The sequence below is a fragment of the Schistocerca serialis genome, chromosome 5, assembly GCF_023864345.2.
Source record: "Schistocerca serialis cubense isolate TAMUIC-IGC-003099 chromosome 5, iqSchSeri2.2, whole genome shotgun sequence".
Classification (NCBI taxonomy): domain Eukaryota; kingdom Metazoa; phylum Arthropoda; class Insecta; order Orthoptera; family Acrididae; genus Schistocerca; species Schistocerca serialis.
The window spans coordinates 320,336,583-320,351,747 of NC_064642.1; the positions used below are offsets into that span (position 1 = coordinate 320,336,583).

The 15,165-nt window shown below is 40.9% G+C and overlaps 1 protein-coding gene across 3 annotated transcripts in view; it reads right to left on the bottom strand.

Moving 5' to 3' along the window:
* LOC126481621 (balbiani ring protein 3-like) overlaps nt 1-15,165 on the bottom strand; it is a 253,215-nt gene that overhangs the window by 10,018 nt on the left and 228,032 nt on the right. For 2 of the 3 annotated variants that reach the window (XM_050105509.1, XM_050105510.1), the window contains 3 exons: nt 12,958-13,170; nt 12,269-12,616; nt 3,236-3,403 (listed from right to left, as the gene is read on the bottom strand). In XM_050105509.1, the coding sequence (XP_049961466.1) occupies nt 3,236-3,403; nt 12,269-12,616; nt 12,958-13,170 (729 nt within the window). The remainder of the gene's footprint in view (nt 1-3,235; nt 3,404-12,268; nt 12,617-12,957; nt 13,171-15,165) is intronic. The other variant, XM_050105511.1, reaches the window with a different exon arrangement.

The following is a 15,165-nucleotide window of genomic DNA, read 5'->3' on the forward strand; positions in this document are numbered from 1 at the left end:
TGTTCCTGAAGCCACTCTGTAGCAATTCTGGACGTGTGAGGTGTCACACTGTCCTGCTGGAACTGCCCACATCCATCGGAATGCACAATGGACATCAATGGATGCAGATGATCAGACAGGATGCTTATGTGTATGTCACCTATCAGAGTCGTATCTAGACATATCAAGGATCCCATATCACTCCAACTGCACATGCTCCACACCATTACAGAGCATCCACTAGCTTGAACAGCCCCTGCTGACAATACAGGATCCATCGATTCATGAGGTTGTCTCCATATCCGTACACATCCACGTCCATCCACTAGATATAATTTGAAACAAGCCTCGTCCATCCAGGCAACATGTTTCCAGTCATCAACAGTCCAATGTCTGTGTTAAGGGGACCAGGTGGGGTGTAAAGCTTTGTATCATGCAGTTGTGAAGGGTACATGAGTGGACCTTTGGCTCCAAAAACCCATATCGATGAGGTTTCATTGAATAGTTCGCATGCTGACACTTGTTGATGGCCCAACATTGAAATCTGAAGCAATTTTCAGAAGGATTGCACTTCTGCCATGTTGAATGATTATCTTTAGTCATCATTGGTCCCATATTCTTGCATAATCTTTTTACAGCCACAGTGATATTGAAGATTTGATGTTTTACCAGATTCCTGATACTCATGGTACACTTGCGAAATGAACATATGGGAAAATGCCCAGTTCATCGCTACCTCAAAGATGCTGTGTCCCATCACTCATGCGCTGACTATAACACAACGTTCAAACTCATTTGAATCTTGATAACTGTAGCAGCAGTAACTGATCTAACAACTGCGCCTTTCTATAGAGGTGGAGCCCCTCCTCGCCCACACCAGCACAGTGACCAACACAAAAGGTCTACTGCCATCCCTGCATAAGGGTTAGTTTTCACTAAAGTGAGGTCTTACAGGATGTGGGTACTGCAATGTTTCCATACATCTGGTTAAGGTTAACCATTAATACGTGCTTATCTGGAGATAGATTGTGTCAAAAGTTGAATGAAGGGTAGTAGTTTGAAGGGCAGAGGGAAAAAAACTGCCAAGGCAAGTGCCAAGTGCAATAGTTAGGTCGGATGGTAAGACCAGTAGTGGAATCTTTCTGATTGCGACAGGTCATGCAAGGATGGGTTAAGTTAGACGTGGGTATCAAGCAAGTGGATACCACGTCAAGCCATATGTTCGTCATAAGAGATCAGTCCGTTACGGTGCTGCAGCAAGGTGTGCTGCAGTTTAGGCCATGAGAGCCCCCTGTCGCACCCCCGAGTGTCCTGATTGCTGTGGTAGCCCACTTGCCGGAGCAGAGCTGCTTGGGACCGATAGGCTTCAGCACTGTTGCAGCAGCACCTGTGTTCTTCTTCGGTGTGTCCATCGCACTATGTTTTCCACCTGCTGCTCCACAAAGCGAGTGGCGGCAGGTGTCTTCTCTTCACTTGTGGCATTTGAACAGATGTCGTGCGCCAGCTGTGAGTGCAATTGCCACAGTTGGCTGCATACCTCCTCCTCCTTTGCAGACAGCATGGTGTGCATCTCCTGCACTTGCAGCACTTGCTGTGCTATCGTCAACGGCCGGTCCCCCACGCCAGTCTCACTGGTGTGGTATTCCGGCCACCAGTAAGCAGTGGGAGATGACTTCTTGTCTTTCGGTTGCGTCTTCATTTGGCGGTGCTTACGGCGCCATTGTCGTTCCTTCTCAGTTTGTGCCTAGTCTCCAGTGCAGCCATCGCTGGCAAAGGCTGGGCAGCCACGCCAGTTTGCCACATGTGGCCCATCGAAGTGAGCACAAGCTGGTGCCTGCTCTCATTGTCTGTCACAGATGCGGGTGTTGTGCATGCCAGCGCACTTGACACACTGCGGCGAGTTCCAGCAGTAAAGGGAATAACATTCTTAACGATGCAAATATCTCTCTTAAAGCACACTCACCATTTCTTTGGGATAAACTCCCATGTGTTTACACAGTTGTGAAGTACCCATCTAAATGGTAGCTGAAGATTGTAAAAGTGAAAAGACAGTAGCATTTCCAGATAAATATTTTTTCTTCCCTGTTGTTCACTTGCAGATTTCTTACACAAACAAAGTTAAGAAAACTTCCTTCTGTAACACAGTATGAGCAGACCTTTGTCTCTTCTCATTCTCATAACAGGGGAGCCCCTCTCATCCTGGGGTCTCAAGTGACCTACCTTCCCTTTCTGATTTACCCAAACTATCCTCCTCTGCTGCATCTACATCTACACTTCGCAAATTCCTGTAAAATTCATGGCAGAAAGTATGTCCACTGTACCAGTTATTAGGGTTTTTTCCCCATTCCATTCAAGTATAGAGTGCAGGAAGAATGTTTAAATGTCTTTGTGCATGCCGTAATTAATCTAATCTTGTCCTCATGATCTCTACTGGAGCTATACGTAGGGTGTTGTCAGAAATTTCTAGAGTCATCATTTAAAACCAGTTCTTTATGTCTCTCTTTGAGAATCTGCCAATTCAGTTTCTTCACCATTTCTGTGACAGTGTCACAAAGATCAAACAAACATGTCACCATTTGTGTTGCCTTTCTCAGTATACATTCAATATCCCCCGTTAGTCCTATTGCTGTGGGCCCTACGCACTTTAGCAACATTGTAGGTTGGATCGCATGAGCGATTTGTAAGCAATCCCCTTTGTAGACTGATTTCAATTCCTCAAAATATACCACTCGCTTTACCCACAACTGAGCCTATGTGCTCATTCCATTTCTATTCTATTCTATCGCTTGAGCCTTGTCCCGCAGGGTCAGCCATCGTTAATTGGATTTGGCATGTTAATGATTAAGGGGTGGCCGGATGCCCTTCCTGCCGCCACCCCGTACCCCCCGGGATGGAATTAGTGTACCTCAACTGTCTGCGTCGAGTGTAATCCATGGAACTGACTCATTAGAAAGTAATTAGACAGTGAAGTTGTTTTATATGTGTAAGTTTCTTTGGTTATTGGCTTGTGTCTATCAGCAATACTAAGATTTTGCCTCTTGGAGGTTAAGTACTGGCCATTAATTCTATTTCATAATTTTACAAATAGTTTATCATTAATGATTGTCAACAGTAGTTTTGGCATAAAAAGTAGTTTATAATAGCCATTCCCTTTTTTTACAAAGGTATAATTCTCAACTTACTGTACAGCCTGATAAATCACCTTCATGTTTAAATTAAGAAATGCAGAATGTGATGGACCAACAAATGCAATTACCTGGGCAAACAGTATTACAAATTTCTTCTGATTCAAAACTGTTCTGATTTCCTCCACAGCCACCAAAGTTAAATATTTCACATTTATTCTTCTCGGCATTAAAGTACCATCTAGAATCATTAGCTGTATTGCAAAAACCTTCATCTTTGGGTTCAAAACACACATCTCCTGTAGGTGACAGAAAGCAAATGAGGTAAGATACTTAACTGAACTAAGTAAACATAATATTTCACATTTATTCTTCTCGGCATTAAAGTACCATCTAGAATCATTAGTTGTACTGCAAAAACCATCTTTGGGTTCAAAACACACATCTCCTGTAGGTGACAAAAAGCAAATGCGCTAAGATACTTAACTGAACTAAATAAACATAATTCTTGACTGTTATAAAGCTTCTAGACTAATCAGAAAAATTAAAATGTTAACTGAAGGTTGCTGCAAAGTGAGAAGAAATTATCAGTTACAAAGTGTATCTGCAGATTACAATTAATTTACTCAATAAGTGAATCATGCACATTACAAATTTACAAGAGTTGATATGTGTTAATGCAGGAGACGACAGAGGACCACAAGACTGGAGGCCAAAAGTAAATGGAATGGACCTTGTCACTAAAGAACACATACAAAGTAAAATAGTGCTGTTTTTGTCAAATTTGGCCTAAATGCCCTGTCAAAAGGTTTAAGCCCAGATAATTATGTAGAGATCCTGACTGTTGAGGTCTGGTCATGCACAATAACAACAGTACGCAAACCACCAAATGGTGAGTTCAAGTTTGTGGAACCCTATAATTTTAAATCACAATCAATAAATCTGATCACGGATGACTTCAGCTGCTGTAGCACACCTTGGGGTTACCACGAGACTGATAAGAATGGAGATCTTTAAGAATGGGCTGAAAAGATGGGGCTGATACTAATACATGATCCAAAGCTGCCATCCTCCTCCACCAATAGAAGATGGCATGGTCAGTCAAATCCAGATAACATCTTTGTTAGTGAACACGTTGACCTGCAGGAAAAGAAGGAAGTTTTGTAGCCTCTCTGCCTTGGTACTTCTTTCACCATGGAAGAACTGGAAGTAACCTTCAAATCTATGAAAAGGAACAAAGCTGCAGGCTTAGATGAGTTAAGACTAGAGCAAATTACAATGTTTGGGACCATACCAAAGCAATAGACCTTAAACTTAATGAACACCTTAACCTCAAAATTACAGATCCCAAACATCTGGTACAAGGCTACAGCTAGAACTTTCGAAGCCTGAGCCCTTCCGACCAGTTTCTCTTCTCTACCAACTGCATAAATTCTTGGAAAGGATTATCCTCAATCACATATACAACATGCTGATCAAAACTTTATATATGAGTAGTCAAGTTTCCACCAAGGGAAGTGATACTGTTGTCAGAACCTGACTCAATATATAAAGGAATGATACGAAAGATGACAAATCACAGCAGTGGCATCTGTCAGCGGGAGATCTGTCAGCAATGTACGACACCGTCTACCACAAGATGATGATCAGAAAGATATATTCAGTCACAAAAGACTACTGCTTAACCCATATTATCTAGTGTTTGCTGCAAAACAGGAAGTTTTTTGATGACTGTACATAAGAAGAAGACCCAATGGAGGACCCTGAATGGACTCCCTCAGGGTAGTGTATTGGCACCCTTGCTGTAGAACGACCAACCAATCAACCTACAAACAAGACCATTCATTTATGCTGATGACACAGCAACTGCAGCTGAAGGCAAAACCTTTGAAGAAGTGGAGATGAAACTGACAGCAGCCCTCGAAGATCTCGGCAAGTATAGTATAGTATTACGTTGATAACTACCTTAAGCCAAACCCGGGAAAGACGCAAGTGTGTGTGCGCCTTTCATCTGAGAAACCGGGATGCCAGGGGGAAGTTAATATTACCTGGAGAGACCAACAGATGTGCCACTATGCAATGATAGTGTGCGTACTTTCAAAATGCCCTGTGTGCGGCAGTGCTATGTCGTCTGCAGAAGGCTCCTCAGATGTGTATCACTGACAGAGCCCGCCAAGGGCACTAGTCTATTTAAGACTAGCTGAGCTACACTCACTCAGCCTCTGTACTCTAAATGTATTGCTACAGCTCTCAGTGTACATAACTGATTCCTTCTGAATGTTACTTAAATATGTGTTCAAGTTTGTAATGCTTCCATGGAATGAACTGGTGTTCAATCTATTAGTCATGTTGTGCTTACACATAACTACAACACGATTGGCGACGCGTGTAGTCCTGTTCTCCACCCAAATTTCTACTCTGACGGTCCTCCGTTTATTCTCACAATGGCTGATGGTATTATGGAGGAAATTTTACATCAGTTGGTCGAACAGCAAGAATCATTCAGCACAATGTTGCACCACCAATCACAGGTGCTGGACAATCAAACTCGCATACTTCAATCATTGTCTTCTATTTTGTCCAGTCGGTATGTTCTCTAGTCTGCGTCACCTGCTGTTTTGCCCTCCACAGCCCCCATGGTTTATCAGCCTCCCTTTTCTACATAAGATAGGCCCACTGAGGAATGGGATGCTTACAAGAAATGTCTTCAACAACACTGTCATGCTTTTGGAATTACTGACACTATTTTATGTCATGCCTTGTACCTTTCATGGGTGTCATCCAGAATGTATCAAGTCCCATGTCAGCTCACCCATTTGCAGGATACATTTTCTTAATTTTTTACCAAATGTGTGAACTTCTTTCAAATAATACTACAAGTGCAGCCATATTACTACATTCCAGGCTGAGTTTTACCACTGTAGAAGCAACCACATAAGTCCTAATGAGCATGGGTGGCTGAACTCCATGGGTTAAGTAGTCATAATTTTGTGTCTGAAGTGCACAAAGAGCCATATGCTGATCAGATGGTGAGCAATGCTACCATTCATTTAGCTCCAGATCCTGAGCTGCAAGAGCAGCCCTCCAGTGCGAAAATCCATTCCTCTCCAAGGTTTTAGCTATTGCACAGTCGTCCGAGGTGTTTCGAGCTGTAGTTAACCAAGGTGAGTCATGGGGTAAGGTATCAGCAATCCAACCCTCTCCTCCACACCATGCTTCAGTTAGTTTGCAGGGGGGAAGAAATGATTGTGACAATCTGCACACGATCACAGCATCAAGGTGGCCGGCCTCACTCCCAGCAGCAGCCGCACCAACAAAGTAAACAGGCCAGTAAGCAGCAATGTAAGAATTCCATGCTCCCATTCTGCCCTTATTGTTTCATTAACCATGAGTGCCCAGACTGTGCTACCTGTCATAACTGCAACAAAAAAGGTCACACTGCTTGTTTATAATGCAAAAATTCAGCACAACAATCCTGCTGCGGATATGGGCGTAAACATTGTATCAGCTATTTCTGTTGTGCCAAACAAGCTTTTCATTGATGTTATGGTTTTTTGTAAAGTTCTGCACATCCAAGTGGATGCACGAGCTGTGGTGACCTTGTTACACTTATAAACTTATATGGACTTGGACTCTCCTCCTCTTCTCCCTGGGTCACAAAAGTTAGTAAATTACAATAAACAGTTTATCCCTATTCTCAGCCAATTCTCCGCCCCTGACCTACAAGTCAGTAGTCTGGTCACTTACATTTCTTGTTGCAGATAATACATGTACAGAGAGTCTTTTGGGATGCTTTTATGTTGTTTGGTTTTTACATTTTCAGATTTTCTACTATTTATCTTCACTTTGAAGTTTCTGCAACATTCTCAGACCCATTCATCAACTCATTTCTGCTATTGTGTCACTTCCACACCCTATGTTACTCAAGGAACTTCAGGTTTTTCTTGGCAAACTCGACTACTACCACAAATTTTTGCCTGGGGCAGCGACACTCGTGCAACCATTACATGCATTGTTGCACAAAGGGACCCAGTCGCTGAATTGTGAAACAGTGTTTGCCACCCTGAAGATCGTGCAGTCTGTGCCCTGCTTAGAGACATACCAATGAGGTGCCCACTTGGTCCCTGGGATGGACACTTCCCAGTAGGGGTTAGCGGTGGTACTGGCTCATAGATATCCCAATGGCTCCTTGCAGCCTATAGCTTATGCCTCAAAAATGATACTTTAGCCATCTTATATGCTGTGAAGAAATTCCACGTTATTCTCTTGGTAACAAATTCCACTAGATCACTGATCACAAAACCATTGGTTTCCTTATTCATTCCTTATTCGTCATTACCAGATAAAGTGGCACAACACATTCAATGTTGGGCTCTTTGCCTTTCGTGTTACAACTGTGAGATTCATTTCCATCCTACAGATCAACATGCAAATGCTGATGCTTTGTCCTGCCTGCCGACCGGTCCACATCCAGAATTTGATCAGGAAGAATTGCTCTGTTTCCACATTTATGTTGGCACACAGAAGATGGTTGATGGTTTTCCAGTAACTAGCACATGGATGGCAAAGGCTATAGCTTTGAGTCCCATTTTGTGGAAGGTCATGAAATTCGTACAACATGGTTAGCCATATTCACCACCTTCTCCTGTTTCTGGCCCCCTCTTAATTATTACATCTTTCAAATCAATTCCCTGTTGTGAATGGTGTTCTGCTTTTAGACACAGACCATGCAGCCCCTTAGATAGTGATCCCATCACTGTTTTGTTCTGAGGTTCTCCATTTATTACAGGCGCATCTTGGGGTGTATCACACACAAACGCGATGCATGTCGACATGTGATTTGGCAAGGCTTGGATGGTGATGTTACACACAGTTTACGAATCAACAAACAGCTCCACAGGCATTGTCATCTCCTTGGGCAATGCCGTCGCATGCATGGGATGGTATACATGTGGATTTCTTTGACCCTTTTCTCAGTGCATACTGGCTGTTGATCGTTGATGCATATTCTCATTTTCAGTACGTCATTCACTACGTTTCCACATCTGCAACTGCCACCATTGTATCCTTAACCAAAATTTTTTCACTAAAAGACTTGCCCACAATGTTAGCATCCAATAATGGTCCACAGTTCTCATCACAAGAGTTTGTGGTATTTTATGATGCCTGTGGTATGTGTTACATCCTTGCTCCGCTTTCCATCCACAATCTAATGGTGAGGTGGAACGTCTAGAGGAAATGTTCAAAACTCATATGAAAAAGAATGTTGAAAACGAATGTTACCAACTCTTCATCTGACATTGCCTTAGGTTGGTTTCTCTCCTAATACCATTTCACGCCATTTGGAGAGAAGAGCCCGGAGGCTTGGACGTCGCCCTAAATGGATTCCAGCTGCTATCGCCAGATACCAGGGGCGACATCCCTCCAACATCGACAAGGAGGATGCCCTCTCCTCAAGGCACCATGATCAGCTTTGCCTTCGCATTGACAGCCGGGTGCCCCCTGATGTCACACTATTGCTTCTGAGCCTGTCTACATCAGGCATCCCATCACCTGCTGCTGCCAGTTCTACTCCCTTGTGGGAGAGGGCATCCATCCTTCGTGGCCGAACCAGCAGTTCCTCCATTGCTTCCGACACCATCATCAGGGGTTCCGTCACCCACCATCATCAGGGGTTCTGTCACCCATTCCTGAGCAACTGCTAATATCAGTATCAACAACACAACAAACACTGTCACAAGAGCCGATGCCTGTGGTTGACATGGAAACAGCCCCAGTATCTCCAGTGTTGCCATATGGTTTGACACGGGAAGGTAGGCACAGAATTTGTCCATGCCTGAAGCACTTCAGACTGTATGCTCCCGCTGCAGCATGCCATCTTACCGAGAGCCCAGCAAGGATGTCTCAAGAATCCATAATCTCCCTAAGACAGGAGGAATGCAGTTGTGCATAGTGTGTGTGATAGTGTTAAGTTATCCACATACAGTACCTCAAACTTTGTGCGTGCGTGTGTGTGTGTGTGTGTGTGTGTGTGTGTGTGTGTGTGTGTGAGTTGTTAATGCTTCCATGAAATAAAATTGTGTTCAGTCTAGTGGTCATGTTGTACTTATACCTAATTACAACATGCTACAATACTCCAAAGTACCTTAGTCTCAATTCAAAGGTCACTGTGAAGATACAAAGCTAAAAGTATCTGCCCAGAACAACATCATACATAAACTTACTAGCACCACCTGGGGCTCACAGAAAAACATGCTCCGTACATCTGCCCTGGTATGATGTTTCTCTGCAGCAGAATATGTAGCATTGGCTTGATGAAACTCTACACATGGAAAGACACAAAATCTACTGGGAACAGGACTGTCAGCATCACCTGGTCCGCAGAAACCTGCCCGATCCTTTAACTACAGAAGACCTATAAGCAGCAAGTGATAAGCTCATCAGGCCAGATGAATTCTGGAGTTTATGGTCCATCTAATAGAAAATCAGCAGTGTCTTGTAGAATTTTGTTATTATTTTTATTATTTTGTATTGTTGTATTGTATTTTTATTTATTGTATTGTATTTTTATTGTTCCATGTACCTGCATCTAGGACATGTAAAATAAGAAATAAAATAATTTATCACCACCTGTTTTACATAAAAGTTATTTTACTGTTTGTATAACGTTGAAATAACCTCAGGCAATTAAATACTCCTCTGCCTCCAGTCTCAAAATGGTACATATAGCATCTCTATTGTCTATCAAGCATTACAATTTTACAATGACATGAAGTGATTTATGTCATTTGTTTGGAGGATAAGGAACATTTTTAGACATGTGTAACAAATACAGCTCATTAGAAACATGTGGAAAGGCTTGACATCAGTTAAAATCATGAAAATACATGGTCCAGTTCCATTAATGTGACCACTGCTGATGCTCAACATAATGTGCAATACCCACTCACAGATGGAAGGTGGCAGCACTATAATCTGATTAAAATTACTTGATAGTTATCAGTTCGCACACTGAAGCTGGTTTCCTCCAATCAGAGCGCTCAACATCATGTCTGAACTGTTTGCTGCAGTCGAACTGCCGCAATAATTGGTTAGTTCTTATCCAATCCCTAGTCTGGCATTCTTTCTCAATGTGTCTGGACCCTGAATCATGGGTCTGGCACTTTTATTTTGTATTTTATCACACACACACACACACACACACACACACACACACACACACACACACACACACAGAGAGAGAGAGAGAGAGAGAGAGAGAGAGAGAGAGAGAGAGAGAGAGAGAGACAAAAAGGTAATGAAATACAGTTCATACACATTACTAACCAAACACTACTGCATACTTCTGCACAGTACACAATTCAGCGTCACTTATACAGTTATCATAATCACAGAGATTGGCTTACATTGGGTAAGCTTCACATGATATTGCATTTAGCCGAATTTTTGAAGGCCTGAATACACCACTGTGACTGCGTCCCCACAATCCCAATACTGTCACTATAAGTTATGGTGTTGTACAATGGGTAGCATATAAGTCTGATGTATAAAAGGTTGTAGATTCAAATCTGGTTAAATCTATCAATTTTTTTTATTTATACATCTAATCAAAAGAGTCTGATTATTATTTTTATTCAATTAATTGGTTTAATTGTTTTATTAATTCTCTGTCACATCATTTTCATCATCATACTGACTCTTTTATTTGATCTAATTTTCTTCCTATCATTCTATCCCAACATTTAAACCCAATCAAGAATTTGTGAAACCACCTCAATCAGGCTGTTCACACCAAGGATCCTCAACTGGGTAACCTAGCACAGCTGGACACAGCACTGAAGTCGGTATGTATCCACAGCTCTGTCCTTCTGGAGCTTCACTGACACTTTTCCTGAATGTATTTCACAGTCTGCACTGCAAAATATGGTTATTCTGGTTTTTGACAGGTGGTCACATTAATGTGACTGGACAGTGTCTGCAATTCAATAATCTTTAAAGGTCAAAAAAATTTCATTGCCCCAGTAGAAGCTGTCACAAATGGTGAGACATCGTAAAAACTGTAATCACCACAAAATTACAAAACTATTAGCAAAATAACATAGAATACAGTTCCAGAGAACTTGGATGACCAGCAGCAAGTAGGTTTGCTACAATTTAGGAAATGTTAACTCAGTAAATGGTCATCTTTATTTAATGGATGATATGAAGACAAGAATCCATTTACACTTGGAACCACAAGTGAACGATCAAAACTTTAGAACAACAAAAGGTATGAAAACATTTGTATCATTAATAGAACAGACAAATCATGGTTGATAGTGGAAAATTTTTCTGTCTAAATATGAGAAAAATTTGCAAAAAATTTTTGTATAAAATCTGGTGTACATTCACAGGAATATTAAACAGCATGAAAAAAGAGTAAACTTCCTAGATATATATTTGAGATTTGCCTGGGAGTATAGCGTTGCTGTTAGTAAAATGATCAGTTGATCCTTGGCAGACAATATGTCAACATTCATTATCTACAATACGAAGATCAAAACAATGGCAAAGTACCTTCAGAAACCACAAATAGCACTGCACAAAGCTGCATTATTATCACAAACACCTGTTATCTATTTCTGCTCACTACAGACTGGAAGATTCACAACATATTGTAGAATAAGGAAATACATGGTGCTCAAATAAAGACTAAAGGCTGAAACAGAGGCTTAATATTAATAAGATATAAACAAAAGAAGTTTACCAAGTGTAAACTAACAATACGAATATTGAAAAAAGAAGTGGAAGAAGAGTAAAATAATTCTTAATTCATTAAAAGTTCACACTGAAAGCAGGATATGCACTTCAATATAATTTTATTTGCTTTCAATGGGCACAAACAAACTTTTAACATAATGAAGATGGCTAGTTACATCTGAAATAGAGTTCAATCACTGATTCTCTCACAGCCATCACGTCCGCCATTCGTACTCTTATGTGCTTGGTTGTTCTTAACTTTTATACTAACACACTTTTCTTATTTCTATAAAAGCATATTTTTCTTTTTAAGCTTGAGTGTATTTAAACATGTAACTGCCTTGAAGTCTTCTCAGAGCTTTGCACATACATACATTTCTTGTCAAAATGAATTGCTAGTTTGTAATGATGTTGTTTTCACTTACTTGGTTTTGGGCAGCAGACAGCATATTCTCCAAAAGGACTCAAATGACATTTGTGTGATGAAGGGCACTGCAAGCCATTTGGGCCACACTGCATCACATTAGATGTGTTTTTCAACAACAGAGGGTGTCCATAGAGACAGGGGTTCTCTTTGTGTGGCAAGCACATGGGTACTGGTGGACAAGGCCTGTCTATACATGATACTTTAACAAGGCGACACGTCTCTCCATCACCATTGCACGAGATATCTTCACAAGGATTGCGACACTTGCAGGTCTGGCATCCAAACTGATCCATATGGTGGCCATGCTCACAAGGCTCACATTCCAGTTCAGGACATTCAGCAGGAGCTGCACAAAATATGTATGAGTTTTTAAACAGATTATGTTTCGAGAACACATTAAAAATTATTTTAAACTGCCAGAGTACAGTGATAAAACATATTTCATAGTTTTTCTTTACTTGTGTTCTCATCCTGTCACTGGCTGGCAGAGAATTCACCTTCCTTTTGACAATCACAACCTTTAAGTAACTTAATATGCTACCAGCAACCTAGTAGTACATTTATTATCATTTGAAGTTTATTAATGATTATCTCACGTTAAATACAATCAAGCAGCATCACAAAACAACTTACAAAAAAATATATCAAACATATCAAAACCTTAAGTGTAACTGAAACTCTACCTACCACTGCAGGATGGCTGTACATCAGGTGGTGCTCTGGTACCAGGCAGCTCTTCACCTTTCTCATCAACGCACCAACATTGTCTGCTCACAGGATGACACTGAATTTGTTCAAATGACCCATCCTCATCATTGCACTGGGGCACATACAACTGCCTCGCTGGAATGCCCTTCTCGTGTGCTTTATGCTGTACTATTGCCTTTTGATGTTGGCATGCTGAATATTCAAATTTAAAACAAAATTCCTCTATTAATTTTTCTTCAGGGGATCTATGATAGACTATAGTTAGAAGAAGGGCTAACTTAGCCACCAATTCAATGAGGAATCTGACAGGGATTCTATGAAGCCCTGGAGCTTGGTTCAATTGTAATGATTTCAGCTATTTCTCTACACCACTGACACTAATACTGATTTCACTCATCTTTTTAGTGGTACGAGGATTAAATTGGAGCAGAATTCCTGGGTTTTCCTTTGTAACGGAACATTTGAAAACATAGTTAAGAATTTCAGCTTTTGCTTTTCTACCCTCAATTTCAGCTCTTGTCATATTCACTGGGGACTGGACACTAACTTCGGTGCCACTAATTGCCTTTACATATGACCAGAATTTCTTTGGATTTTGTGGAATGTCATTTGACAATATTCTGCTACAGCAGTTACTGAAAGTTTCAAACATTGCCCTCTTGACAGCCAAATGGGTTTCATTTAGCATCTCTCTGTCTATAACCTTACGTTTCGCTTTACACTTATTACACAGCAGTCTCTGTTTCTTGAGAATTTTCTTTATAGGGACTGTATATCACAGAGGGTCCCTCCCATTATAAACTGTTCTACTGGGTACATATCTATACAATGCATGGCCAACTATTCTTTTAAAAACTTGAGCCAGAATTCCTCTACATGCTCCTGCCCTGTGCTGAAAGTTTCAGTTCTTCATTGAGATATGACGTTACTGACCTTTTATCTTGTTTACTGAACATACATATCTTTGTGCTTGTATCATTTGCCACAGCTGCATCATGGCCACTGATACCAGTTTTGACGTGGACATCCTCAAAGAGGTCAGGTCTATTTGTTGTCATTAGATCCAATATATTTTCATGATGAATGGTGTTCCGAGTTATCTGTTCCAGTTAGTTTCCAGAGAAGAATAATAATTTATAAAATATACAGAGTTATTATGAAAGATGTTTTACTGAGAGCTTTTTTGTGCATGTGTATGAAACAAAATTGTTATTCCCCTAAACGTAGCAGAAAAATATCATGCTAGCAGCACAAATACCTGTTGGGCAATGCATGGTGTGGTTGGTCTGTGGGGGTTGAACGGACCAGACTACAAAGGCTATCGGTCCCTTTTTCCATGACCATGAAACACCCACAAGGAAAAAAAAAGAAAAAAAAAAAAAAAAAAAAAAAAAAAAAAAAAAAAAAAAAAAGAAAAAAAAAAAAAAAAAACAGGCAACGGAAATGACGAGGATGACACAGAACAAGACAGACATAGACAAAGTAGAGAAAGGGAATTAAAAGCACACAGAGTGTTACAGTGGCTGGCCGACCACGGAAAAAAAAAAAGCCAACCACCCAGAGACAGACTAAAAACCACAATCTAAAACTGTAGGCCAAAGGCCAGACTCAACACAAAAAAGAAACAAACCCTCAGATCAAGCGATAAAAGCCCCCCGCTCAAATAAAACTCAAAACTAAGCCTGCCATTGCAGCGTCATCGCACTGCATGGTGTCTGTACAGTTTCATGAAGCCGGCCACTGCAAGCTACATGAATGACACACACACACACACACACACACACACACACACACACACACAGCCAGCTTTATACCTACAATGTAGGAGCACAGGTGTGTGTGTGTGTGTGTGTGGGGGGGGGGGGGGGGGGTTAAATACTTCTGCTATTCAGTGAGTGATCTCCTCTACTCCTAAATTATTAACTATATTTTAAAGAATGCTCAGAACTGGTCTTGCTTGGATATAGCAAAGATGAGTAGTAAGGTAATGTATATTATGCATGTGAGTTTGTGGTTTCAATAAATAAAAATAAAAATAAAATAAAATAAACTGATATTTACACATTTAGCAAATAGATAGAGAACTGAAGCATAATTTCAAGAGCATGTTGGCAATATTTTGGATTCTGGGATTTACAGCAACTGATGAATTTGAATATCGAAACAAAGTGAACAAAAAGAAATACT